Source organism: Mesoplodon bidens (genome assembly GCF_964165515.1).
Source record: "Mesoplodon bidens genome assembly, chromosome: 17".
Classification (NCBI taxonomy): domain Eukaryota; kingdom Metazoa; phylum Chordata; class Mammalia; order Artiodactyla; family Ziphiidae; genus Mesoplodon; species Mesoplodon bidens.
Genome location: NC_138174.1, coordinates 20,759,026 through 20,785,101, shown reverse-complemented (window position 1 = coordinate 20,785,101; position 26,076 = coordinate 20,759,026). Strand labels below are relative to the sequence as shown.

The following is a 26,076-nucleotide window of genomic DNA, read 5'->3' as shown; positions in this document are numbered from 1 at the left end:
AACTACTATCCAAAAAGTTTTTGTGTTTCCTTAGGCCCTTGTTCTTAAACTACACTAATATACTGGTTGTTCCTAATTCAGCAAAGAATATAGAATACAGATTTTCATTGATAAAGATGATATTAGAGGTCCACTGAAACACTGCTGAAATATCCAGTTTAGGATTATCTAGATACAGTAGGTTAGGAATACTGATACAAAATATTCCCTTCACAAGTGATTTTCTGACTAAATACCTAACTCAAATTTAATTTTCCTGTGAGCTCATCTCTTCTAAAACAAATTACAGAATATAAATGGTTTAGTTGAGTTCCAAGTAATCAAGATTTTGCTGTTTTCTGTACTGAACAGGTCATAGAAAGTTTATTTTTCAAAATATTATGGGAAATTGCTATATTCTCTAAAAGCAGAGTAATAAAATAAATCCATAAGGCATTTTGGTTTTTTTGGATAAACAAGTGGTATGCAGGTTTTGATCAATGTTGCATAAATAAATCATTGCTGAGTAAAGTCTACCAGTCAAATTGTAAGACACTGATACAGAATCCCTTTAAGAACTATGGCCTGGAAACTATTTGTTTCAAAAGCAACTACATAACAGAATTTAGTGTTATTCAAATTAACAAATATTCTGGGAAGAGAGTATATTCTTAACTAGGTTGACACGGCCAATAAAGGTTTGGGATGAGAGTACTGAAATCCTCAATGCCAGATTAGTGGCAAAGGCCTAAAGAGTGATTAATAACTCTTAAGAATTTTTGGAGAATGGGGAAATTATGAATTTTTCTGGGAGGATATGGACACTCTCCCCCCTCACGAAAACATACACGGGCAAATTTTAACTCACAAATCAGACCTCTAAAATCCAGGTTAGTAGCTCCTGGTGTAGAAAGTTTAAGAACTGAGACACAGAAGACAGGGAAAAGGACTTAAAGTCATAGGATCATGTGGCTTTGTTACATCATTTGTCTCACATTTTTGCATATGCATTTGGGAACCACCCTTTAAGAAACGTAAGCAATCCCCTATATCCAATAGGCCTAGTAAGTCTTACTTTACTTGGAAGGAAGAAAAACAATTTGGAAAGATATTGTTTTATACACACATGGTTACTGTATTACTTCCACCTGTAGTAACAAAGTTTCTGACAAGATTTTTGTTCACTGCTGCATCACCAATGTTTAAAGCAGTGTCCACCACACACTAGGTATTCAGTAACCTAATAAATAATAAATGTATTAGCATACTTTCACTTAAGCACAGCACATCCTGATAACCAAAATACTCCCAATAAACCCATTATAACATCTAAATTAATATTAAATGGCAATTTTCTCCAAAAGGTATTTAGATACTAACCTTTAATTACATACCCCAGAATCTGAAAGCAGTGACAAAGATTCTTAAATATACTGTTTGGCTTTAGAATTATTCTTTATTCACAGTAATGGAGATAAATTAAATGAATGAATCTGCCTTTAAAAAAAAAACACCTGGAAATCAAATCAACTCCTCCTAAATCAAAATGCCCCCTTTCAACCTTGTCAAATATATTGGCTTTAGAACTCCAGTGACAATCAGGTACCCATGCAGTCCTTCAGTAATCTGCTGCTTAGTTTCCTTAGACAGAAGAAATAAACCAAGTTCAGATTTTTCTGTACACTGAGCAACAGGTGAATCCTAGGCATACCTTACTGCTCCTGGTAGAGATGGCCAGGGAGAAAAAAATGGAAAATGAAGAATTAACCTCTGTAATATTCTATTCATCATAATACAAAATGTGTTACCATTTCAGTGGTGAACTACCCAGGGATATAAGTTAAGAATCACCTCTCAAAGATTTCTGGGTCAAAATAACAAAACAAGAGCACCAAGAACCATTAGAGAAGAATAAAGACTTCTTAAAATGTAAATCAGCAAGAACATTTAACATAATTTATATCTGATTTACATGTCATTTTCAAAAACAAACCTACCAGATTGAATAAGATAAAGAGTGTATTTTAGGAAAATATGTTCAAGAATTATGGATGCTCCAGTTAACCATTTTTTATTGCTCCAATAGACATAATAATGTCGCTAGGTCCTAGCGACAGCTGACAGAATCATTCTGGTTCTTCTAAGTCACCAAAGGGAGGAGAGAAAAAAAAATTGATTCATCTAAAGAAGTTAGACAAGATGATCTCTTACCAAGACAAAGAAAGGGCTAAGCTTATCACCAAAATCTTTTTAGGGGAAAAGACTGGGTTTTGTTGAACTTATATATCATATAACTATTATCAGCTGCTTACTGGATGGATAATTTATCCTGAATGACTGCAACATAAAAAAGGCCATTTAAGAAAAGTCCATAGCAAACATCATTCTCAATGGTGAAAGACTGAAAGCTTCTCCTCTAAGGGACAAGGCAAGGATGCTCACTCTCACCACTTCTATTCAACACAGTATTGGAAGTTCTAGCCAGGGCAATTAGTCAAAAAAAATTTTTTAAAGGCATCCAAGTTGGAAAGAAAAAAGTAATTATCTCTACTTGCAGATGGCATGATCTTATATGTAGAAAACGCTATACATTCCACAAAACAAAACAAACTGTTAGAACTAAAAAATGAATTCAGCAAAGTTGCAGGATGAAAAATCAGCATACAAAATCAGTTGTGTTTCTATACAACAATGAACAATCTGAAAAGGAAATTGTAAAAAACAATTCCATCTACAATAGCATAAAAAAGAACAAAATAAAGCATAAAAATTACTTAATGTAAAAAATACTTAGGAATAAACCTAACCAAGCAGGTCAAACACTTGTATACTGAAAAGTACAAAACACTGCTGAAAGAAATTAAGACACAAATAAACAGAAAGACATTCCATGCTCAAGGACTGGAAGATTTAATACGGTTAAGATGTCCATATCATCCAAAGAGATCTACAGATTCAATGCAATCCCTATCAAAACCCCAAAGATAGTTTTTGCAGAAATATAAAAATTCATCCCAAATTTATATGGAATTTCAAGGGACCTCAAATAGCCAAAATAATTTCAAAAAGTAATAACAAAGAGGATTCATGCTTCCTGATTTCAAAATGTATTATAAAGCCATAGTAATCAAAACAGTGTGGTACTAGCAGAAAGACAGACAAGCAGACCAATGGAGTAAAACAGAGCCCAGAAATAAATCCTTGCATATATGGTCAAATGATCTTCAAGGGTGCCAAGAACATTCAATGGGGAAAGGAGAGTTCCTTCAAAAAATGGTGCTGGGAAAAGTGGTTTTCTACATGCGAAAAATGAAGTTGGACCTTTATCTTACACCACATACAAAAAATTAACTCAAAAGGCATTAAAGACTGAAATATAAGATCTAAGACTTTAATAAAACTCCTACAAAAAAACATAGGGAAAAATCTTCATGACATTGGAGTTGGCAATGATTTCTCGGATATGACACCAAAAGCACAGGCACAAACATAAAACTGACAAATGGGACTACCTCATACTTTAAAAACTTCTGTGAATCAAAAAACACTATCAAGAGAATGAAAAGGCCACCTATGAAAAGGGAGAAAATATTTGCAAATCATATATCTGATAAGGGGTTAACATCCATAATTGTAATGGATTCCTATAATTCAACAACAAAAATCAAATGGACTCAATTAAAAAAAGGATTTAAATAGACATCACTCCAAAGATGATACACAAGTGGCACAAAAGCAATGAAAAGATGTTCAACATCATCAATCATCAGCGAAAATGCAAATGAAAACCACAGTATCAACTCATACCAGTTAGGATGGCTACTATCCAAAACACAGAAAATAAGTGTTGGTGAGGATGCGAAGAAATTGGAACTCTTGTACACTGTTAATGGTGTACAGCAGCTGGTATGGAAAACTGTATGAAAGTTCCTCAAAGAATTAAAAATTAAATTACCATATGACCCAGCAATCCCACTTCTGAGTACATTGCCAAACGAACTGAAAGAAGGGTCTTGAAGAGATGTGCACACCCATGTTCATAACAGCACTATTCACAACAGCCAAGAGGTGGAAGCAACCTATACGTTCATCAGCAAATGAATGGATAAACAAAACGTGGTATATAGACAATGGAATATTATTCAGCGTTAAAAAGGAAAGTAATCCTGTTACATGCCACAACATGGATGAACCTTGAAGACCTTATGCTAAGTAAGCCAGTCACAAAAAGAAAAAATGATTTCATTTATATGAGGTATCTAAAGGAGTCAAAATCAAAGAAACAGAAAGTAGAACGATGGTTACTATGGACTGGGGAGCCAGGGGATAGGTGGGGGAGTGAAAAGGAGCTGTTTAAGGGTTATAGAGTTTTACATTTGTAAGATGAAAAGGTTCTGGAGGTCTATTTCATGTCACTGTGAATATACTGTATATACATATATATAGTATATATATATATAAAAAACCTACCAAATTGACATTTAAAAATGGTTAAAATTAAGAAATTTTATGTTTTTTAAATCATGATTTATATTACGTTTTATAAACATATTCACATTGATTGAAGTATTCATATTTCAATATGGTAAGTATTAAATACTTATAGTTTAAAAACACTAAATAATCCATTGTAGTAATGCCTAAAAGCTTCTGAAGAGTAGTTTAGATTCTAAGAAAGTAAGATTATTAAAAATATACAATCCTACTTACCTTGGCTTGTCTCTCTTTTCTCTTTGTCTTTCAAAATCTCGTCCTCTGTCCTTTCCATCTCTTGGTTTTTCTTCTATCCTGTCTTTTACTTTATATTTTTCTTTATATTTTTTCCCCAGAGCAATATCTTCCTGTATAGGAGGGGGTGGGCTAGGAGTACGAGGTCCTTTCTTCTTACTTTGGTTGCTTTTTGAATTCCTGAAGGTAACACAAAGCTATCAGAAGTCTAAAGACTTTTAGAAGGTCAAATAAAAATTTTTTTCATTTTAACAAAGCACTTTTAAAAAATGGTAGCATTCCTTTCAATAACTTGCCATTTACTATTTTATATACTAGCGATCAATATCAAAAAAAATTTACTTGCTACCTACTTCATTAACACTGCTTATTATATAATTTTAAAGGGTATATTTCTGAGAAAAGATAAGAGATGGAGTAGGAAGAGATTCTTTCAGGATGGAAAAGATGATAAAACAACTGCATGAACTGAATTTTTTTTTAAAGCTTATTATAGAAAAGTAGATGAAAAAGTAAAAATCACCTATAATTCCATTACCCAAGGATAGCCAATGTTAACACCTTGGATATATGTCCACACTTTTTCCATGTCTCTTTCCCTTCTTCCCTCCCTGCCACCCCATATGCACAGTCATAATACAATGTTTTGTAAAATTTTTTGTACTAAATATAGCATGAGTATCTTTCTATAACAAAAAAGTGGATTTGATAATTATTCTTATGGACTGTACAGAATTTCCTTTAATAGATATGCTCCATAACTTCTTTAAACAATTTCACATTGGTAAGTTTTTCAGGTGGCTTCCATGTTTTCAGCATTATAAAGAACAATTACATCAACTATAAATGAAACCTTAAGCACTGTTAGTAAATATTCTTTTAAATCTTTGTTTTAAATCTTAAACATTCATTTAAATCTTCTCCAACTCTTAGATTACAGAGATGATCCTTTAAATTTTAGAATTTTGTATCTCACAGTTAATCTACCTGGGATTGTTTTTTTGGGGTCTAGACTATCCTCTTTAATTTGGCATTTAAAATCGTTTTATCTAAATGCTATAACTTTGAGTCTTTACACATTACAAATTGTCTGTCTTTACTTCATACCCTGACAACAGTTTGAGCATTTTGGTGTCATATCCTTTTCCCTCAGAGCTCTATAAATATTGTTACAGTATTTTGTGGCATTTAGTGTTTTGGATGAAAAGTCCAAAGGGAGCTAATTTCTTTTCCTATGCAGGTTACCCAGCTCTTCTGCCTGTATGTATTATTATATTATTCCTTGCAAACTAAAAATTTCAAACTAAGTGTACATTCTCTTTTTTTTAACCTTTTCCATCACTCAGTGTGCTGCTTCAATCTGAAACCCTTGTCTTTTACTCATTTTTTTTTCTATTTTTATTTCATTAATTCTCCATATGACCTGAGTCTCTCTGGTTTGCTTTATTATAGTTACTACATCTCCTAGATCACTCCTTCATTGTTTTCCATTATTCCATCTCTCCTTTTACTTTCCAGTATCTTAAAATATTGGAAATATCTTAAATGTGTTTTCAAATTCAGTAAGTTTTCTTTTAAATTGCACTTATTCTACTAATATTAAACTTGGCAATCTCTTTATTCTGCTATTTCCAGTTTTGTTTTGTTTTTTTTTCCTGCGGTACGCGGGCCTCTCACTGTTGTGGCCTCTCCCGTTGCGGAGCACAGGCTCCGGATGCGCAGGCTCAGCGGCCATGGCTCACGGGCCCAGCCGCTCCGCGGCATGTGGGATCTTCCCGGACCGGGGCACGAACCCGTGTCCCCTGCATCGGCAGGCAGACTCTCAACCACTGCGCCACCAGGGAAGCCCGCTATTTCCAGTTTTAAAAATCATTTTTCATCCAAAATATCTCTGTTCACAGATCGCTTTTATTTTCACGATCAACTGCTCTCAACAGATCAATCAATATCCTCTCAAATCATATTAAAATTTTGAATTAATTTCTTATTTAAATTTGTTCCTGTTTTTTGCAACATTGAATGTTCAGTCTGGTACTGAGTTTTTAAGTAGCCCTTTGTCTTCACACATCTGGTAAGTTTTCACCAGCTACTTATTTCACTAGTTATTGATATTTATAAATGACAACTTAGGCCAAAATCCTAGAACTTACTTCCTGTGACCTAGAGTTCTCTAATCCCAAGATGCCTTAGCTGTAAAAAAGGTAATGGATAGTATCTTCCTCAAAATTGCTGGTAAGATTAAAAACAGATAAAAGCAACTGACTCATAGCGGGCATTCAGAAAATTTACCTCTCTTAGTCCTTATCCCTACTTCTTATTGTCATAGATAGGGTCAACGATCTAGCAAGTCAGAAATTATTAAAATATGACCAAATCTACTTTTCATCTTTGTCTTCTGCCAAAACAATTATTAGTTACATATCTCACTGCATATTTATGAAGTGACTCAAATTTTTAATGTATTTAACGGATAAGTGATGTGTCTACATTTCTAAATATTTTTCCACTTAAAAGATACACAGTAGCCAACAGTTGGTAGATAGTATGAAAAATTACTTTAAAAACCATTTTCAAGATAAAACGATAGAGAAGTTCTTGACACAGACTGTATTTTCACATTATTGCCTGTGACAGAAACTAGCTAGGTGTTTACTACACTTTTGTCCTGGCCATACTGTTGAACCATACTGTCTAGACTTTTTTGAAGTTAGATGTGGCCAAATGACCAAGCTCTAGCCAAAAAGAATGTGAGAGAAAGTGATGTACACCACTTCCAGGCCTAACTAGTAAGACTCTCATACTCCAGGTAATTGTAAACTATGTAACTAAATAAGTACAATACTCTTTTTTCTTCACATATTGCATTTTTTGGTATCCTCAAAAACCTAAGAAAGTAAAGCCACGGTCAGAACGGGCCTAGGTACTGAAGCTGCATGTATAGAAGAGTCACATATTAATCAGAAACACCCACTTCTTACTTGAGTGAGAAATAAACTTCCGTTGTGTTAAATTCACATTCTGGGATTAAGCTATTGTAACAACCAGGATTATGCCAGTACACTCACTGGCATAAGTGCAGAATTTCTTCAAATACCTTAAAAAATATATGTAGTTAGAAAACATAGTTGTGTTACAGAGTTTGCAAGTAACTTCCAACAGAATGGGCCAAAATTGATTTTGTGCATTCTGAAGTCAACAAGATCTTTCAACATTTTTTTTTTTAAGTCAAATGATTATCCTTTAGTGGCAAAGAGCCCACTTCCTATTTGTGGCACACAGCTCAATTATCTACTTCTATCACTTTCAGAGCCTTTCTCTTTCTCTCTCTCCCCAAAACTTATTTCTTTTGAACAGCTTTTGGCACACTTCACATGTCTCAGCTTAAAAGCTTTCCATCAGGCGCTCTCTTACAATAAATGTCTAAGAAAAGTGCCAATTTTTACAGAGAAGTGTGGGTCTTAATTTGTCTGTGACTCAATATGATAACCATGTAAAACCAAGGAGTTTGTTTACCTGACTGTCATCTCAGTTGATTCACTGGCATTGGCTGCAACATTCCACTGAAGTTTAATTGAAATTTCAATCCTTAACTTGTTGAATGTATTCAAACAGTTTATAGTATGATCCACAATGTAACTAAAAGTTGATGATCTGACCCACTCTAGGCAATGTAAACTGCACGACTACGGAAACGCTATACCCAATTCAGTGTTTTCTTTGTACTTTTAATGTACTGTTTTCCAGATCTTTCTGCTTCTATTATTAAATTAATGGTGCATCTTAAAGTCAATATCTTATAATACAGAAATATAGTACTTAAATCAATGTGAGTAATTATTCATGCTCAATATTCATCAAAGGATAAGTGAATTACTAACAAAGCAGTAAGAGAAGACTACATGAAAATGAACAGGATGAAACTAACCCTTCATCTAAATAGTTATAGAAACTTTCTATGAAGAGATTAAGTTTTGAAGATTTTATAAATATTTAGAAAGGATTAGAAAATGAAAAGGAGTATTTCTGGTATGCTGGCGGTTTTTTTTGGGAAATGAATGGAATTGAGGGAAAGTTATATAATTGGTTAGTCAAAAGAATAAAGAGCAAGTGGGGTAAATCATATCACTCTATAGTTCAACTTCTTTCATATCCCTTTATTCAATCTTAGGAGCAAAGGAGAGAATCAAGTCAACTTTACAGAGTGCCTTATTACAATACAAAGCTCTTTGTAGAGCAGGTGCTGTGGGGAGATACAACAGTGAACCATCAAGATTGCAATCTTCAAGGAGCTTAAATTTAACAACACATGTTGTAAAACATGTGTGCCACAGCTAAAATATAATGCAAATAGCAATTAGTATTAACTGAGAGGTACAAATAAAATCTGATATATAAAGGGAACAGAAATTATGTTCAGTAAGGAGAAATGGGAAAACTTAATGGAAAGACAGAATTTGAGCTAGACATTGAAGGTCTGAAGGTGATGAGTATAGGAAGAAGGCTGGACGAAAATACGGACAACAGTGGAAAGATCAAAGTATGAATGCTATTCTAAAAAATCTGAATTTCAGCCAACAGAATGGAAAACTACTAAGTTTCTCAGTGGCATAATAAATTAATTGTAATTGTTGTTTTAAGATTTCTCTCACATCTCTAAAGTGAAGGGTTAGGGCAGCTGAATGAAAATGTTTAATGTGTGGCAGAATGGACACTAGATAAATAGAGTGAGTAGGATGATGTAATAAACTGGGTAAAAAGTAAATGGAATCTAGAATAGGGTTAAAGCCTCTAGAAACTAGAAGGAGACAACTATGAGTTTCATTATGGGTTCAAATAGACATTTGCCAACTGGTCAAATACTGGGAAGAGGTTTTTAGTTTAGCCTTTTTCTTAGATAATAAATTAGTGTATGTCCTTTAATAAAATTTAAATAGTCCATAGTGACATTAAATGAAAAGGTATCTCCTGCCTTATTCTCAACCCCTCAATGTAATTTATTTCTATCTTTATTCTTTCAATTGACCACTACAATAATTCTAAATAATATATTCATACTGCTTCATACATACTATAAACAATTTAATCTCTTGATCATGTACACAAGCAGACAAGAAGAATGTTCATTGTGCATAATTTGTAGTAACTAAAACCTGAAATCAACTTAAATGTTCAACAAAAGAAAAGTAGATAAATACATAAATACTACTATTAAAGAACTACAGCTACATATATCAATATAGATAAATGTAAAAAAAATGCTAAGTGAAAAAGTTGCAGAAGAAAAGTTGTATCTATATTAAGATTAAATAGATGAAAGTAATACTATATATTGTAAGACAATACATATTATGGAAGTATAAACACACATGCATAGGTATCATAAACAACAAATTCAAGAGGAAAGGACCAGAAATATAGCTGTTTATTTCTTAAAAAATAAAAAGCTCTGAAGCATATATAGATGTGACACAGACCTTTGCTTTATTGTTCTCTATAATTTTCTTTTAAATGGAAACTTTTCACACTTTTTTCTTAGAAGAAAAAAGTTTACATTAAATACTGAATGTATTAAAAGTATCTTTATGTAATCTACCAAGTAATTATTTTTAATATCACTTCAGAAAAAGCAATTTAATTCTGGTACTATTTATCACCCTACTGACCTCTGCTGGTCCAGCAAGGGAGAGGATACTGCAGTTGTCTTCCTGTCTTTCTTGCTAGTTGAAGATGATGACTTAGGGCTTGATTTTCGCTTTGGAGATTTGCTAGACTTTCTTAGAGAAGGTGATGGAGATAACTTTGATCTAACCACTTCTGGTGAAACCTTCCAAAAGAATTCAGTAACTCAATTCAGAAACTCTTCCAATCATGGTTGTTATAATCAGACAACAAAGCACGTGTTTTAAAATTATACCAAACTTCAGATGAAGTATTAAGTGTTACGATAGCCACCACAAATTAATATTAGTCTGGCTCCTGAACCTATGCTGTTAACCAATACTAACTGCCCCAACATAACACTAATATCAATAAAGCAAACTAAAATTATGAAATTTCAAAATCTCCTCAGAAAAAACACAAATTATTAAAGAGTAGAAAGATACAATATATTTGAATATAATGTATCTTTCTACTCTTTAAAAAAGAAACAAGTATTCTAGAAATAGCATGGGCCTAAAAACCATATGTATATAGATTCAAGTCCCATTTTACATTAGCTGGTGACTCTAAGCAACAGAAACTCAGTTTTGTTTATCTATTCAATAACAAATATATGTCCTATTTATCTAATAGAGAAATATGAAGATTAATTAACATACGTGAAGTATCAATATTCTAATACAACTTAAGATGTAGCAAGCAGCTAGTGAGTTCTCTGATCAATACTCATTTTGATGTTAATTACTAACATATTTCAATAAATAGCATACCTCCTTTTTAATAATAATTTCTTCTCTTTTCTCCATGTTTTCTTGTTCCAGCTTCATTAATTCCCTCTGTATCTTTTGACGCTTCATTTCCAATGACAACTCATGAACATAATCATAATTAATATCTCCATTATCAGAATCTTTAAAATAAAAATTCCATTACTTGTCGGAAACTATTATAATTATCTATACCAAAAATTAGAGAAAATTTTTCAACGATTTTTTATACAAATTAAAATGGTAGATTCTTTAACAAGAACATACTTCAAAAAGATAGAAGAAATATACACTGTTCTATAAAGAATTAAAATCAATATGGCTAATTTCTTTATGAAAACAAACATTTTTAAGGTTCCTGGGTTTTCTGGAAGTGATTTTGGGCTGTTTGGGTTTTTGGTTAGAAGACGGAATTTTTAAAAGATACACTTAAAACACTCAGCTATAAATTCTAAGCATTAAAGGCACCAAAGCCTTCAATATTTCATGCTGCATATGATATGATTCATTATCTTCTTCATTTTCTTAAAGACTCGTTAGTATTAAATTAAAGTCACATTAGGTGTGCAATACTGTTTCCATAGTTTTGTTGCTTTTTAAAAATTAATATCCTAACTGATTTGTATCTAAAAATAAAGTTAAGTAATTTTAATACTGATGTGTACATGAGCTAATTTTGGAAGAATCTATAACATTTTCATTATAAGTGATTTGTACTAGTTTCTTAGACTAGAACTGTCCATCTCTTCAATGGGTCTGATAGCATGTATCTATTTCTATTCATCTTTTCCAATGAAAAGAATCTGAGGGTTGGTTTGGGTGGGGGAAGAGTGGTGTGAAGAACTATTTCATCACAACATGTAGTTTTCAGAGGCTCCTGGCACGGCTACCTATTTGCTAATAATGCCAAAAGCCTGGAGGAGGAAATTTCACTGACTTCTATTCTAACACATGAACACACTGGGCTTGACTGATTATAAACTGAGGTGCCTTCTCAAGCCATACTTTTTTTTTTTTAATATTTATTTATTTATTCATTTATTTATGGCTGTGTTGGGTCTTCGTTTCTGTGTGAGGGCTTTCTCTAGTTGCGGCAAGTGGGGGCCACTCCTCATCGCGGTGCGCGGGCCTCTCACTATCGCGGCCTCTCATTGCGGAGCACAGGCTCCAGGCGTGCAGGCTCAGTATTTGTGGCTCACGGGGCTAGTTGCTCCACGGCATGTGGGATCTTCCCAGACCAGGGCTCGAACCCGTGTCCCCTGCATTGGCAGGCAGATTCTCAACCACTGCGCCACCAGGGAAGCCCTCAAGCCATACTTTTAGCACTTAAGATCATCACTTCTTAACCTGGGGTAGAGAAATAAAATGAAGAACTAAAAAACAATAAAGATAAGGAGTCCTACTTGATTGCTTAAAGCACAAAAAAAAAGGGACATCATTGTCATGTACAGGTAAATACATTAGAATGAAAACTATCCATTCATGCTTGGGGACTAAGAGGGTAATTATATATCTTATTATCTGTGTCACAAAACTTGATTACTCATCTTATATTGGTGTATGATGATAAGTTCTCAGTAAATACATAACACTGACTAAATCATGCTTTTCAGTCAGCAAGCAATTACTAAATATTTATGGGCATGTAGTTTTTACTACATAAAATAATTAAAGATACTGAATTTAATTAAATGGATAGTGGCTATCTCTAGTTACGATTTTACACTCCGTTGAGACACTTTACATCAGTGAATAGTAGGGTTCGATGATCCAGTTTGTTGTGTTCTTAAATTATTAACAGATAAAATTTCATTACTAAATACTAAGGGTAAAACAAAGGAAAGGGTAATTAATTGAGAAGAATGATTTACAGTGTTTCTGAAGGTATTATCAGTAATGTTCTGCTCATCTAAAAACTGCTATCTGGGAATATCACCCATACAGAACACATGTAAAAAAATGACAAATTGGCTTTCAGTCTTTAATCCCTAACCACTCAACCAAGGGGGAAGTGCGGGTAGGGGGAGACCTGAGCAGTTAAAATATATGTCGAAGTCAAGGTACTATAGCTAATATATTTTGCTTAGAGGGAAAGCTCTCAAGTCTTTACTCAGACACTACTTATTCTAACTTTATGCATATCTGTTATAATCAAATGTAAGATGTTTTCCCAATCTATAAGAGATGGGCTATGAAGTAGGCACAATGCAACTGATAGTCTGACAAAAGAAGAAAAATCAAAAAGCACAAAACATTAGGAGAGGACTCAAAAATAGAGTCTGACGAGGGGAGGGATATATTGGGAGATTGGGACTGACAAATACACACTATTATATATAAAATAGATAACTAATAATAACCTGCTGTATAGCACAGGGAACTCTACTCAATACGCTGTAATGGCTTACATGGGAAAAGAATCCTAAAAAAAAAAAAAAAAAAAAGAGTGGATATAGGTATATGTATAACTGAATCACTTTGCTGTACACCTGAAACTAACACAACATTGTAAATCAACTATACTCCAATAAAAAATTTTTTTTAAAAAGGAGTCACAACCATTTAATAAGTTTAGAAAATGTCTCTCATATCTTACAGCTCAAGGTTATCATTACAATTACCTTAGAATCATCTATATGAATCAGCTGTTGTAAGCCATCAGGAAAATATTAAATATAATTAGAATGGCACATTTAACAGGCAGAGATTTTTTAAGAATATGTAACAAAAATACATGCAGTACATAAGGTTGACATTCTTTATATATAAAGAACTCTTATTAATTAAAAGAATGGGCAAAGGACACGAACAGATATAAACACAAAAAAGAAATGCAAATGATATATAAATAAGCCTTTTTCATGTATTAAAGAGCCATTTTTTCCCTAATTATAATATTTGGTACTGGCAAAGGTACAGATAACAGGCATGTTCATTCTTTGGAGGTAGCAATGTAAACTAATATTTCTAGCCTGGAAAATAACTTGGTAGTATGGGTAAAAGCTTTTAGAACATTCATACCCTTTAATATGACAATTTTACTTCCAGCAATCTACTGTATGCAAGTAATCATATTCAATAGATATAAAAATAAGCCTTTATATTTATACTCTTCTACACGCATTGCCCCATAGAAAGATTTTTCCATGTCATACACAAAGGTAAAACACCTCCATTTTAACATCTGCAAAGCATTTCATGATATGAACATATCATAGTTTAACCATTTTCCTTCTGACATTTACTTTGTTTTCAATAGTTTGCTATTATAAACAAGACTTCAGTGAACATTTTGATACCTACCTTACTTCACAGGAGCAAGTATTTTTTTTAGAACAAACTAGATTTGCTGGACAAAAGATAAATATGATTTTTATTTTTCTTTTTTTTTTTTTTTTTTTTTTTTTTTTTTTTTGCGGTACGTGGGCCTCTCACTGTTGTGGCCCCTCCCATTGCGGAGCACAGGCTCCGGATGCGCAGGCTCAGCGGCCCTGGCTCATGGGCCCAGCCCCTCCGCGGCATGTGGGATCTTCCCGGACCGGGGCACGAACCCGTGTCCCCTGCATCGGCAGACGGACTCTCAACCACTGCGCCGCCAGGGAAGCCCTGATTTTTATTTTTAATATTGCCAAATTATACTCCAAAACAGCTTTACCAATGTAAACTTACACTTGATAATACTAGTATTTTTCATTTCTGCCAATCTGATGGGTGAAGAATGCTATCTCTATTTTCACTGGCATTTCCCTGTAGTAAGGCTGAGCATTTATTGTCCATTTCTATTTCCTCTATGAATTTCATAACCAATTTTTGCTTTTTTTCCCTGTTTTCCAACTGTACTATCTTTTTCTTATATATTTGTGGAACTTCATTATAGGTTTATACAGTGCTTTTATTATATAGTTACTCATTACACATGTCAAGTACTTTCTTATAGTGATCTATTTTTAATAGATCACTTGTGTGTTTAGTTATACAAAAAAATTTAAATCCTTATGTAATCAAATCTTTTATAGCTTCTGGATTTTATGCTTTATTTTAGGCGGATGTACGTACCACCAAGATTGCCAAAATATGTTCATTCATTTTCTCCTCTACTGAAATGATACTTTTGCTTTTTATATTACTGCACTGGTCCTTATGGTAAACAAATATGATAAGTTTAGGGAAACAAATAAAAACAAAGACTTGGGAGTGGGGAGCCGGAAACACAGAAAGCAATTGGATAATGAAAAGTTTTGTAGGTACAGAAGAATTTGTACTTGATCCTCAAGGCAATGGGAAATCAGAGAATTTTAAATAGGGGAATGAAATGAACCAATTTATTCTTTTAAAAGCTCACTCTAACTCAGAGAATGAGAGAGATATTTGCAATACATATATCTGATGAAGATCTCATATTCAGAATATATAAAGATACTCAATTAAAAAAACAGTAACACAATAAAACAGTAGGCAAAAGTCGAGAATAGAGTTTATAAAACAGGTTGTACAATGGCCAAAAATGTAAAAAAGTTCTCAATTTCATTACTCATTAGGGAAATGCACACGAAAACCACAAAAAGATACTACCACACACCTCCAGAATGGCTAAGATGAAAAAGGCAAAAAACAACAGAGAAAGGAGAATCTTTTTTTTTTTTTTTTTTTTGCGGTACGCGGGCCTCTCACTGCTGTGGCCTCTCCCGTTGCGGAGCACAGGCTCCGGACGCACAGGCTCAGCAGCCATGGCTCACGGACCCAGCCGCTCTGCGGCATGTGGGATCCTCCCGGACCGGGGCACGAACCCGTGTCCCCTGCATCGGCAGGCGGACTCTCAACCACTGTGCCACCAGGGAAGCCCAAGGAGAATCATTTTTGACTTGACATTATCTACTAAAGATGAACATATGAAAACTCCATGGCCCAGCAATCCTACTCCCAAGCATAAACTCAAGGGAAATGGGTACATGTTTACCAAAGATATGATTAGGAATAATAATAGCAACTTATTCATAACAGCCCCAAACTAGAAATTACTCAAATGTTTATCCACAGTAGAATGAATAAATCATGGTATATTCAGTGAAATACTACATACCAGTAAGAATGAATGAACTATAACTATACGCAATAATCTCACAGACATATTGTAAGCAAAAGAAGCTAAGCAGGGACTTCCCTAGTGGCGCAGTGGTTAAGAATCCACTTGCCAATGCAGGGGACACGGGTTCGAGCCCTGGTCTGGGAAGATCCCACATGCCGCAGAGCAACTACGCCCATGCACCACAACTACTGAGCCTGTGCTCTAGAGCCCACGAGGCACAACTGCTGAAGCCCACGCACCTGGAGCCTGTGCTCCGCAACAAGAGAAACCACCGTGATGAGAAGCTCACACACCACAAGGAAGAGTAGTCCCCGCTCGCCGCAACTAGAGAAAGCCCGTGCACAGCAACAAAGGCCCAATGCAGCCAAGAATTAAATAAAAAAATAAATTTATTAAAAAATAAAGAGAAGCTAAGCACAAAAAGAGTACATGCTATAGGTTCTATTTATATAGAGCTCAAAAACAGACAAAAGTAATCCATGGTGGCAGAAAATCAGGACAGCAGTTATCTTTGGGAGATGAGGGCTGGGAGGCAGTAACTGGAAAGGGAGTACAAGGGGGCTTATGGGATACTAATAATTTTCTATTTATTGATGGGTGCTGGTTATACAAGGCTGTTCTGTTCATGAAAATTCAGTAAGTTGTACACATGAATCATGCACTCTTCTGAACATATTATTGTACTTCAGTAAAAAAAATTTTTGTGAAGACTATTCTGCCTGTAAGTGAAGAATGATTTAGGAGACAAGGCTAATCTCAAGGCTAATCTCAAGGTTAGAAGGTTATTTAATAAAATATATTTATAGGCAACAAATATCTTAAGAACTAGAATATTAGTAGTAATTTAGAGAAACAGATGGTTCTGAAAGACATTCAGTAGATAGAAATGTTCAGAATTCCATAAATGTCTGGGTTGAGGGTAAAAAGTAGTATCAACAATGACTCTCAGAAAAGGGAACCCTCTTGCACTATTGGTGGGAATGGAAATTGATACAGCCACTATGGAGAACAGTATGGAGGTTCCTTAAAAAACTACCCTAGGGGCAAAACGAGAATAAAGACACAGACCTACTTGAGAATGGACTTGAGGATATGGGGAGGGGGAAGGGTAAGCTGTGACAAAGCGAAAGAGAGGCATGGACATATATACACTACCAAACGTAAGGTAGATAGATAGTGGGAAGCAGCCGCAGAGCACAGGGAGATCAGCTCGGTGCTTTGTGACCGCCTGGAGGGGTGGGATGGGGAGGGTGGGAGGGAGGGAGATGCATGAGGGAAGGGATGTGGGAACAGATGTATATGTATGACTGATTCACTTTGTTATAAAGCAGAAACTAATTAAAAAAAAAAAAAAGAAATCTGGAAACAATAAATGCTGGAGAGGGTGTGGAGAAGGGGGAACACTCTTGCACTGCTGGTGGGGATGTGAATTGGTACGGCCACTGTGGAGAACGGTATGGAGGTTCCTTAAAAAACTACAAATAGAACTACCATATGACCCAGCGGTCCCACTGCTGGGCATGTACCCTGAGAGAACCATGGTTCAAGAAGAGACATGTACCAGGGTGTTCATTGCAGCTCTATTCACAATAGCCCGGAGCTGGAGACAACCTAAGTGTCCATCATCGGATGAATGGATGGAGAAGATGTGGCGCATGTATACAATGGAGTATTGCTCGGCCATGGAGAGAAGCGAAACTGAGCTATTTGTAATGAGGTGGATGGACCTAGAGTCTGTCGTGCAGAGTGAGGTTGGTCAGAAAGAGAAAGACAAGTACCGTATGCTAACACATATATACGGAATTTAAAAAAAAAATGTCATGAAGAACCTAGGGGCAAAACGGGAATGAAGACGCAGACCTACTTGAGAATGGACTTGAGGATATGGGGAGGGGGAAGGGTGGGCTGTGACAAGGCGAAAGAGAGGCATGGACGTGTATACACTACCAAACGTAAGGTAGATAGATAGTGGGAAGCAGCCGCAGAGCACAGGGAGATCAGCTCGGTGCTTTGTGACCGCCTGGAGGGGTGGGATGGGGAGGGTGGGAGGGAGGGAGATGCATGAGGGAAGGGATGTGGGAACAGATGTATATGTATGACTGATTCACTTTGTTATAAAGCAGAAACTAATTAAAAAAATAAATAAATAAACTTAAAAAAAAAAAAAAAAAAAAAAAAAAAAGAATTACCATATGACCCAGCAATCCCACTACTGGGCATATACCTAGAGAAAACCATAATTCAAAAAGACACATGCACCCCAGTGTTCACTGCAGCACTATTTACAATAGCCAGGTCATGGAAGCAACCTAACTGCCCATCAACAGATGAATGGATAAACCATAATTCAAAAAGACACACACACCCCAGTGTTCACTGCAGCACTATTTACAATAGCCAGGTCATGGAAGCAACCTAAATGTCCATCAATAGATGAATGGATAAACATATATACAATGGAATATTACTCAGCCATAAAAAGGAATGAAATTGGGTCATCTGTAGGGATGTGGATGGACCTAGAGACTGTCATACAGAGTGAAGTAAGTCAGAAAGAGAAAAACAAATATTAAAAAAAAACAATTATTAACGCGTATATGTGGGATCTAGGAAAATGGTACAGATGAACCAGTTTTCAAGGAAGAAATAGAGACACAGATGTAGAGACAAATGTATGGACACCAAGGGGGGAAAGCGGGGATGGGATGAATTGGGAGACTGGGATTGATATATACACACTAATATGTATAAAGTAGATAATTTTTTAAAAAAACGAAACAATGACTCTCAGGCTTTTGGGAAACCAGTAGGAAAGTGGTGCCCTTAAGATATGGGACTCAGATGGAGATATCCAGTTGGCAGATGCCTCAATTAAGAGCTCCAGATATTGGAGTCATTAATACATAGATGGTAATGATGCCCTGGGAGCAAGATTTCATCTGGACAGAAAAAAGGAAAATGAGAAAAAAAGAAGTCTTGGTGAAGGGGAAACAACTAGAAATTTTAGAAGCTGCTTCTAGAGACAAGTGGTTCTCAAAGAGTAGTCTAAGGACTCCTAAGGATTCCCAAGACAATTTCTAGAGTTCCAGGAGATCAAAAATATTTCTATAATACTACATTATTTGCCTGGTTTACTCACTCTCTCTTGAGTATGTAGTGGAGTTTTCCAGAAGTCACATGATATGTGATATCAGTAACAGACTGAATGCAGAAGCAGATACGAAAATCTAGAGGTCTTTCATTAAGCCAGTTAAGAGTTTACTTTAAGAAGTTAAAAAGATTTTCAGGGAGTTTCCTGGTGGTCTTGTGGTTAGGATTCGGCACGTTCTCTTCAGTGGCCCAGGTTCAATCCCTGGTTGGGGAACTGATCCTGCAAGCCTAGCGGTGTAGCCAAAAAAAAAACCCCCAAAATGTGCAAAAACATGTAAAACATTGCCACCTCCTCCAATTTCTATTTTTGCTTTGCAAAGCATAGCTATTTTCCATAAAAGTATATGTTGGGTTTACTGCTGTCATTGTTAAATAAATTAATAAGTATTTTTAAATGTTCTAATTTCTAAATTAGAACCAATTGGTTCTAAATGAACCAATTTCTAATATGGAGACTACTGAAACAGATAATCCACAAAAGAAAAGTTCTTTGGGGTCCATAAAAAGAGTGAAAAGTGTCCTGAGATCGAAAGTTTGACAATTACTCATACAGATCAACTTCTTCTGAGTCTAGCTAAAATTGCTGTTCACTTTAGATTGAAAATGCAGAAGGTAAATATATTAAATGAGCTCAGTCTAACTCCATGCTTCAATATTCTTTAAAACAGAAAAACCAGAGATACACAACAATCAGAACCTCAAGAGAAAGAGTAAGAAATAGCAGTGTATTTTGTATGTGAAACTACTATGAGACATTTACTCACCTTTTAAAAGAATTTCACACATAAAAGCCTCTTGTAATAAAATCACTTTCGTTTTTTAAAGATGACAGTCTGAGCGAAGACTTGGGAATGAACATTTAAGGGACAGACAGCATACAAGGAGCCTCTATGTAAGACCAAAGGGCTTCAACAGGAGAACAGAAAACCTGACAAATGACAGATGGAAGCCAAGGGGAAAGTGTTTCAAGAAGACAGAGGCTCTGGGATGTGTCACATGCTGCAGAAAGGTTATAGAAGAAGGAGACAAGTGTGTCTCCTTTTATTTAGCAAAGAGGATGTTACTGTGACCTTAAAGAACAGTTTTAGTGAAGACAAGGGTCAGAAGACTGAATAAATATGAGGTGAAAAAGTAGAATTTGGGGGCTTCCCTGGTGGCGCAGTGGTTGAGAGTCCGCCTGCCGATGCAGGGGACACGGGTTCATGTCCCAGTCCGGGAAGATCCCACGTGCCGCGGAGCGGCTGGGCCCGTGAATCATGGCTGCTGAGCCTGCGCGTCCGGAGCCTGTGTTCCGCGATGGGAGAGGCCACAACAATGAGAGGCCCGCGTACCGCAAAAAAAAAAAAAAAAAAGTAGAATTTGGTTGTAAAGTGGGAATAAGCAGGGTGATGGCTCAAAATAATATGGGGAAAAGAGAAAATGTGCCAAGATGGATGTTAAAGCTGTAAAAGAGAATGCAACATAAATGAAGAAGACTGCAAAGGGGGGAGGAAATCAGGGGAATATAACCTTATGCAGCAGGAGGGAGGCCCCTTGTAAAGAAAAAGAGGGAAGTTAAAAAGTTTAGATGTGAATGAAAGACTAGTTCATAGGTGTGGTGGCAGGAAGTTGAAAGAGTTTGTGGATAAAGAATTCCATCATCTCTGTGTTGTAAATAGCAAGCAGGAGAAAGGGGCTGGAAGGTTTGAGATTTAAGGAGTTGGAGATTTAAGGAGAGGGTCTGAAAGAGCTACTATGAAGAAAAGGAGCAAACTAACTTAGGCTTTTCTGAACCTTTAAAATGTTCAACAATTAGCATGCATTATTGTAATGGGAATAGAAGTTTCTATTTTGAAAAATAAGCAGCCAATGTATTTCAGAATGTGGTTTTTTTTTTTTTTTTTTTTTTTTTTTTTGCGATAGGCGTGACTCTCACTGTTGTGGCCTCTCCCCTTGCGGAGCACAGGCTCCGGACGCGCAGGCTCAGCAGCCATGGCTCACGGGCCTAGCCGCTCTGCGGCATGTGGGATCTTCCCAGACCGGGGCACGAACCCGTGTCCACTGCATCGGCAGGCGGACTCTCAACCACTGCGCCACCAGGGAAGCCCCCAGAATGTGTTTTATACAAAAATAATTAAAATAAAAAAAAATGTTGAGTGTGTTAAGAGTTCATCCCTTAGAATTTAGGAAAAGTTAGCCATTCATCCTTGAACAGTTAAGGCTTGTAATATTTTATTTATTGCTATTTTGTAGGAGGTATTAGATTTATTTATGAAGTCCCATGAAGTAATCATAGAGAAGTTTCCTACTTGTTCTTAGAAGCAATGTTTTAACAGACAATACTGTATAAAGATGGAATGGATTTCCTTAAAAAGTACTGATGTTCAAATTACTGGACAGCCATTTAAGGTACTTTTCAAGTATTAGTCTGTAAGTTTTCAGAGATAGTTCTTAAATATAGTAGTAAACATTTTAGGCTTGCAGGCTCTTGGCTGTCATAGTACTCAACTCATCTATTGTAGCTCAAAAGCAGCCACAGAAAATATGTAACCAACAGACATGGCTGTTATCCAATAAAACTTTACTGCAAAAACTGGTGGCAGGCCCATAAGCTATAATTTTCTAGCCCCTGGTTTAAGTTTTCAGCTATCTGATGAGGAAGTTGCTTACATCCTTAAACTCTTTAGTTTTGTCATCTATAAGTAGAGTAACAAAGCTACTGATTTAATGAGGTAATTATATGTTATATTAAAATGCCCAGTACACCAAACACATTCAACAAATGTGAGTTCCCCTTCTCTGTATTTGGTAGTGTGAGGCTACAGTGCTCACATTCCAGAAGATCACAGAAGTAGAGAAGAGAGAACATTCATGGTGTGGAAAGTAAATGCTTACTTGTTAAAGACAATGACGCAAAAATAATTTTGCTAATTTCTTATGAACAAATCCCAGGTCTCAATTATCATCTGATTTAAATTTCTTGAAAGATGAAATCCAACAATTTTTTAGAAATAATTTTCCTAGTTCTTTAAGGTTTAAGAATCTCACTTTTAGGGCTTCCCTGGTGGCGCAGTGGTTGAGAGTCCGCCTGCCAATGCAGGGGACACGGGTTCGTGCCCCGGTCTGGGAGGATCCCACATGCCGCAGAGTGGCTGGGCCCGTGAGCCATGGCGGCTGAGCCTGCGCTCCGCAATGGGAGAGGCCACAACAGTGAGAGGCCCGCGTACCGCAAAAAAAAAAAAAAAAAAAAAAAAAGAATCTCACTTTTAATATTTTATGCAAAACAATAAACATAAATTTAGATTCTTTTAAACCTTGGTACTGAGGAACTTAAAGATTTACAAATGTAATAAAATTCCAAAGGACTGTGATGCTGTACAGTAAGTTCTAGGGAGAATAGCTTTCTCTGCTTTTGTTCTGCTACTATATGCCATTTTCTGCCTTATAACTCAATAAGATAGACACAAGTCAATTAGACAATTCTGAAACTATAGCTGGAAAGTGTTTTGAAGCCCACAGGAAGTCTACAAAGTGAATAATCAATAAATTGACCATATAAACAAAGATTTTTGAAACTCACCATCTCTATTAGTTTCCCATTCTACATTTTCTTCTTCACTTTCTGGAGTTCTCTCCTTAGTGATTTTTATGTCTTCCTTTTCCCTATGTCTCCCTCTTGAAGATTCTTTCTAAAAAGTACATACATACATATGGGTTATTATATTTATAAAAACTACATGAGGTAGTTACTATAATACAGAATATTTCTAACTTCATTTTTGTTTCATTAAAGAATCAGTCTTGCAAATAATCACGCATCCACTAAGTAGAGGAAGTAACACGTTCTAGAGTATCACAATGATAAGACTGTACTATTATCTATTTTACTAAAGAACAGCAACTTGGTAAATGTTTGAAGTAACTAAGATTTTAAAAGATACAACGAAAATCGAATACTTTAATAAGCATTTGTTAGTATACTACATACTCAGTTTCTACGTGAAAATTATGGGGTAAAGTTTAAAACGGATAAAGTACAACTGGAGGAATTGTGACTATATTTTTAAATGACTTTAAAAAGGTTACACCGTTCACAGTAGATTCTCAAATATAATTGCTGATCTAAGACTTGTCATATACTAACGTAAAAGCATTTACCTACACCTAAAGATAAATCCAAACTCATCTAATAACTTTATAAATGCTTTAAAAGGGGAGATTTCCCCTATTTTGATGAAACCAAAATGGTAACTAAAATAGTTAGAAAAGTTACCTTTACACTGCAGTTAAAAACCAAAAAGTTTTACATTTTATTCCAGGTATAACAGTAGCCTATAGACAAAGCAGGACAACAGTGATTCAGCTCATAAAAGTTAATTAAATATCCTGTTACATAAGATGAAGACTCTAAACCACATTTTACTAAGTGGTAAGAAAATAACCAGTGTCATGGAATTGTTATCTTCCCCCCACCATGTCTCACTTTTATTAACACTAAATCCTGACTATGAAAGACACTAACACACAAGGACATTAAGTGCTGAGAGTTCTTTCTGGGCATTACCAGACATAAAATTTGGCTGCTTAAAACACAAATTAATTTCTCTTTGTCTTCTTTTTAAAGAACTCTAGCATATAACTGCCCCTAAATTTTACTTATTTAGGTATGAAGTCATGTTGTAAGTATTATTGCTAAATGACATATATAGTTGCTGGTACGACAGCAGAGGCTGACAAATATCATTAAAAGATTATATAATTGTATCAGCCATGACAAAACGGTAAAAGGTCAAAAAAAGAGGAAGAAAAAAGAAACGCACTCCTATTTGTACATAAGACAAAGGAGAAAAAGGAACACAATCTATTTTTATTCTTAAAACACATTTTGTGGAATATCAATGAAGAGCTATTCTATATCCCAGGTTAACTTTTGAATGTTCTGTAGATTACACCCACTGTAAATATATATTAGTATGTGCTATATCAAAAAATTTTCATAGAAAGTTATCTCCAAATTACTGAATAATATATTCTGGGTTTTTTTGTCTATAAGGTATCAGACTACATTTGTCTGTATGTAGTTGTAATACCAACTACAAATGTAGTTGAAAAGGGTTTCAGAGCAGTAATTCTGGTACTGGAAAACAAAATAATCTGCAAGTTTGTAACAGAATGTTTTTAACAGATTTAGAAACAGATATAATAATCTCAATAAATTTCATTAATAATTTATGTATTTTATAATATTTACCCTACATATTGAAATTATATAATTTTTGTATTACCTATTTTTTTCCAATATGACTCTAATACTGGCCCCAGAGATCACATATAACTTCTATTATTAAGTAATAGAGACTGAATGCAGGCTTCAATATGTGGTGGGATTTCAAGTTAGGAGATATGTTTTTTCCTAATACTTTGTTACTATCCCACCTCAAATCATAATAGAGGAAATTACTTTGATAACACCTAAGGCTCAGGTCATTTTTTTAAATGTTGTATTTCCTCATTTTTCCACTTCAACAGTGTATAACTTGTTTAGGCATGTTATTCCTTGTAAAATAAAATTATTTCCCTCTTTCTCTGATCATATTCAAATATAAAGGGTCTGGTATTACTTGTCCCATGTAGTACAGCATGGTCTGCTCTTTCACCTTCCTGTAATTTCTTGAATAGAATGGACTATCATCTTACTGCTCTTATATGCAAACATATTAATTAGAGGTACAACCATTTGATTATTACATATTCTAAATTAATCATTCTGGAACATGTACATGTTGAAATACTTGTTAAAGAACCACAATATTTTAGCCAGTACCCATGGGATGAGATATTTTATGAATTCAGAATTATTTGGATTTCAAAATATATTAAGTAACAATGCCAGTAGAGTCTGGAGCAGCAACCTATAATCAAATATACTGATATTTTTGCAGCAAAACATGAATTCACTGACTGGGTAAAGACTGTATAATAAGCTTCATATCAATTAAAATCAGGTTTTGCTGCCAAATAAGTCTATACCTAACTTAGGAAAAATGTTTGGTTTTAAAAGTCTCTTACATCAGCAATGCAATAAATAATTGTGAACTTTACTTTCACTTTATTTCTACTTTATATTACATTCATATTTATTTCTTAAACATTATATGTATGGACAGATTATATTTATTATAAAATTTATTTTTAGCTAGTAAGGAGGCATTACCAAGAATATGATCTAAAAAGAAGTGTTGAGGCAAAAAGAATTGAAAACCAATATTAACTGGATTAGCAACCATAATAATAAAATGTTAGGGGTCTTTGAAATAATATAATTCAATTTCCTACCCCATGCTGAAATTTTTTTCCTAAATATTGTATAGTTATAGAAGTCCTCTAATAGAATAATTTCACGGACAAAAAGATTTACTCCCAAGGTCTCCACTGATAAGCTCTCCACTGTTGCATTCTTTGCCCCCATTTTCAGAAAGTTCTAAATATTAGAAAATTATTTCTTATACTGATCACAACTCTTTTATACCGCTCCAGAATTTCTATTGATTGGAACTAGTTCTGGTCTCTAGAACCGTGCAAAACAAATCTAATAATTCTTCCATGTGATAGCTATTTAAATATTTCAACACTGTCACTAAATCTCTTCAATATCTTCTTACATCAGGCCAAAGATACTCTACACACTGATCATACATGAACATTTCACAATTTTCATACCCCTCA

At 35.0% G+C, this 26,076-nt stretch overlaps 1 protein-coding gene across 5 annotated transcripts in view; it reads right to left on the bottom strand.

The window, feature by feature from the left end:
* ZC3H13 (zinc finger CCCH-type containing 13) overlaps positions 1-26,076 on the bottom strand; it is a 137,194-nt gene that overhangs the window by 36,494 nt on the left and 74,624 nt on the right. For all 5 annotated transcript variants that reach the window (XM_081214735.1, XM_081214736.1, XM_081214737.1 and 2 more), the window contains 4 exons: positions 22,931-23,039; positions 11,139-11,278; positions 10,371-10,531; positions 4,690-4,887 (listed from right to left, as the gene is read on the bottom strand). In XM_081214735.1, the coding sequence (XP_081070861.1) occupies positions 4,690-4,887; positions 10,371-10,531; positions 11,139-11,278; positions 22,931-23,039 (608 nt within the window). The remainder of the gene's footprint in view (positions 1-4,689; positions 4,888-10,370; positions 10,532-11,138; positions 11,279-22,930; positions 23,040-26,076) is intronic.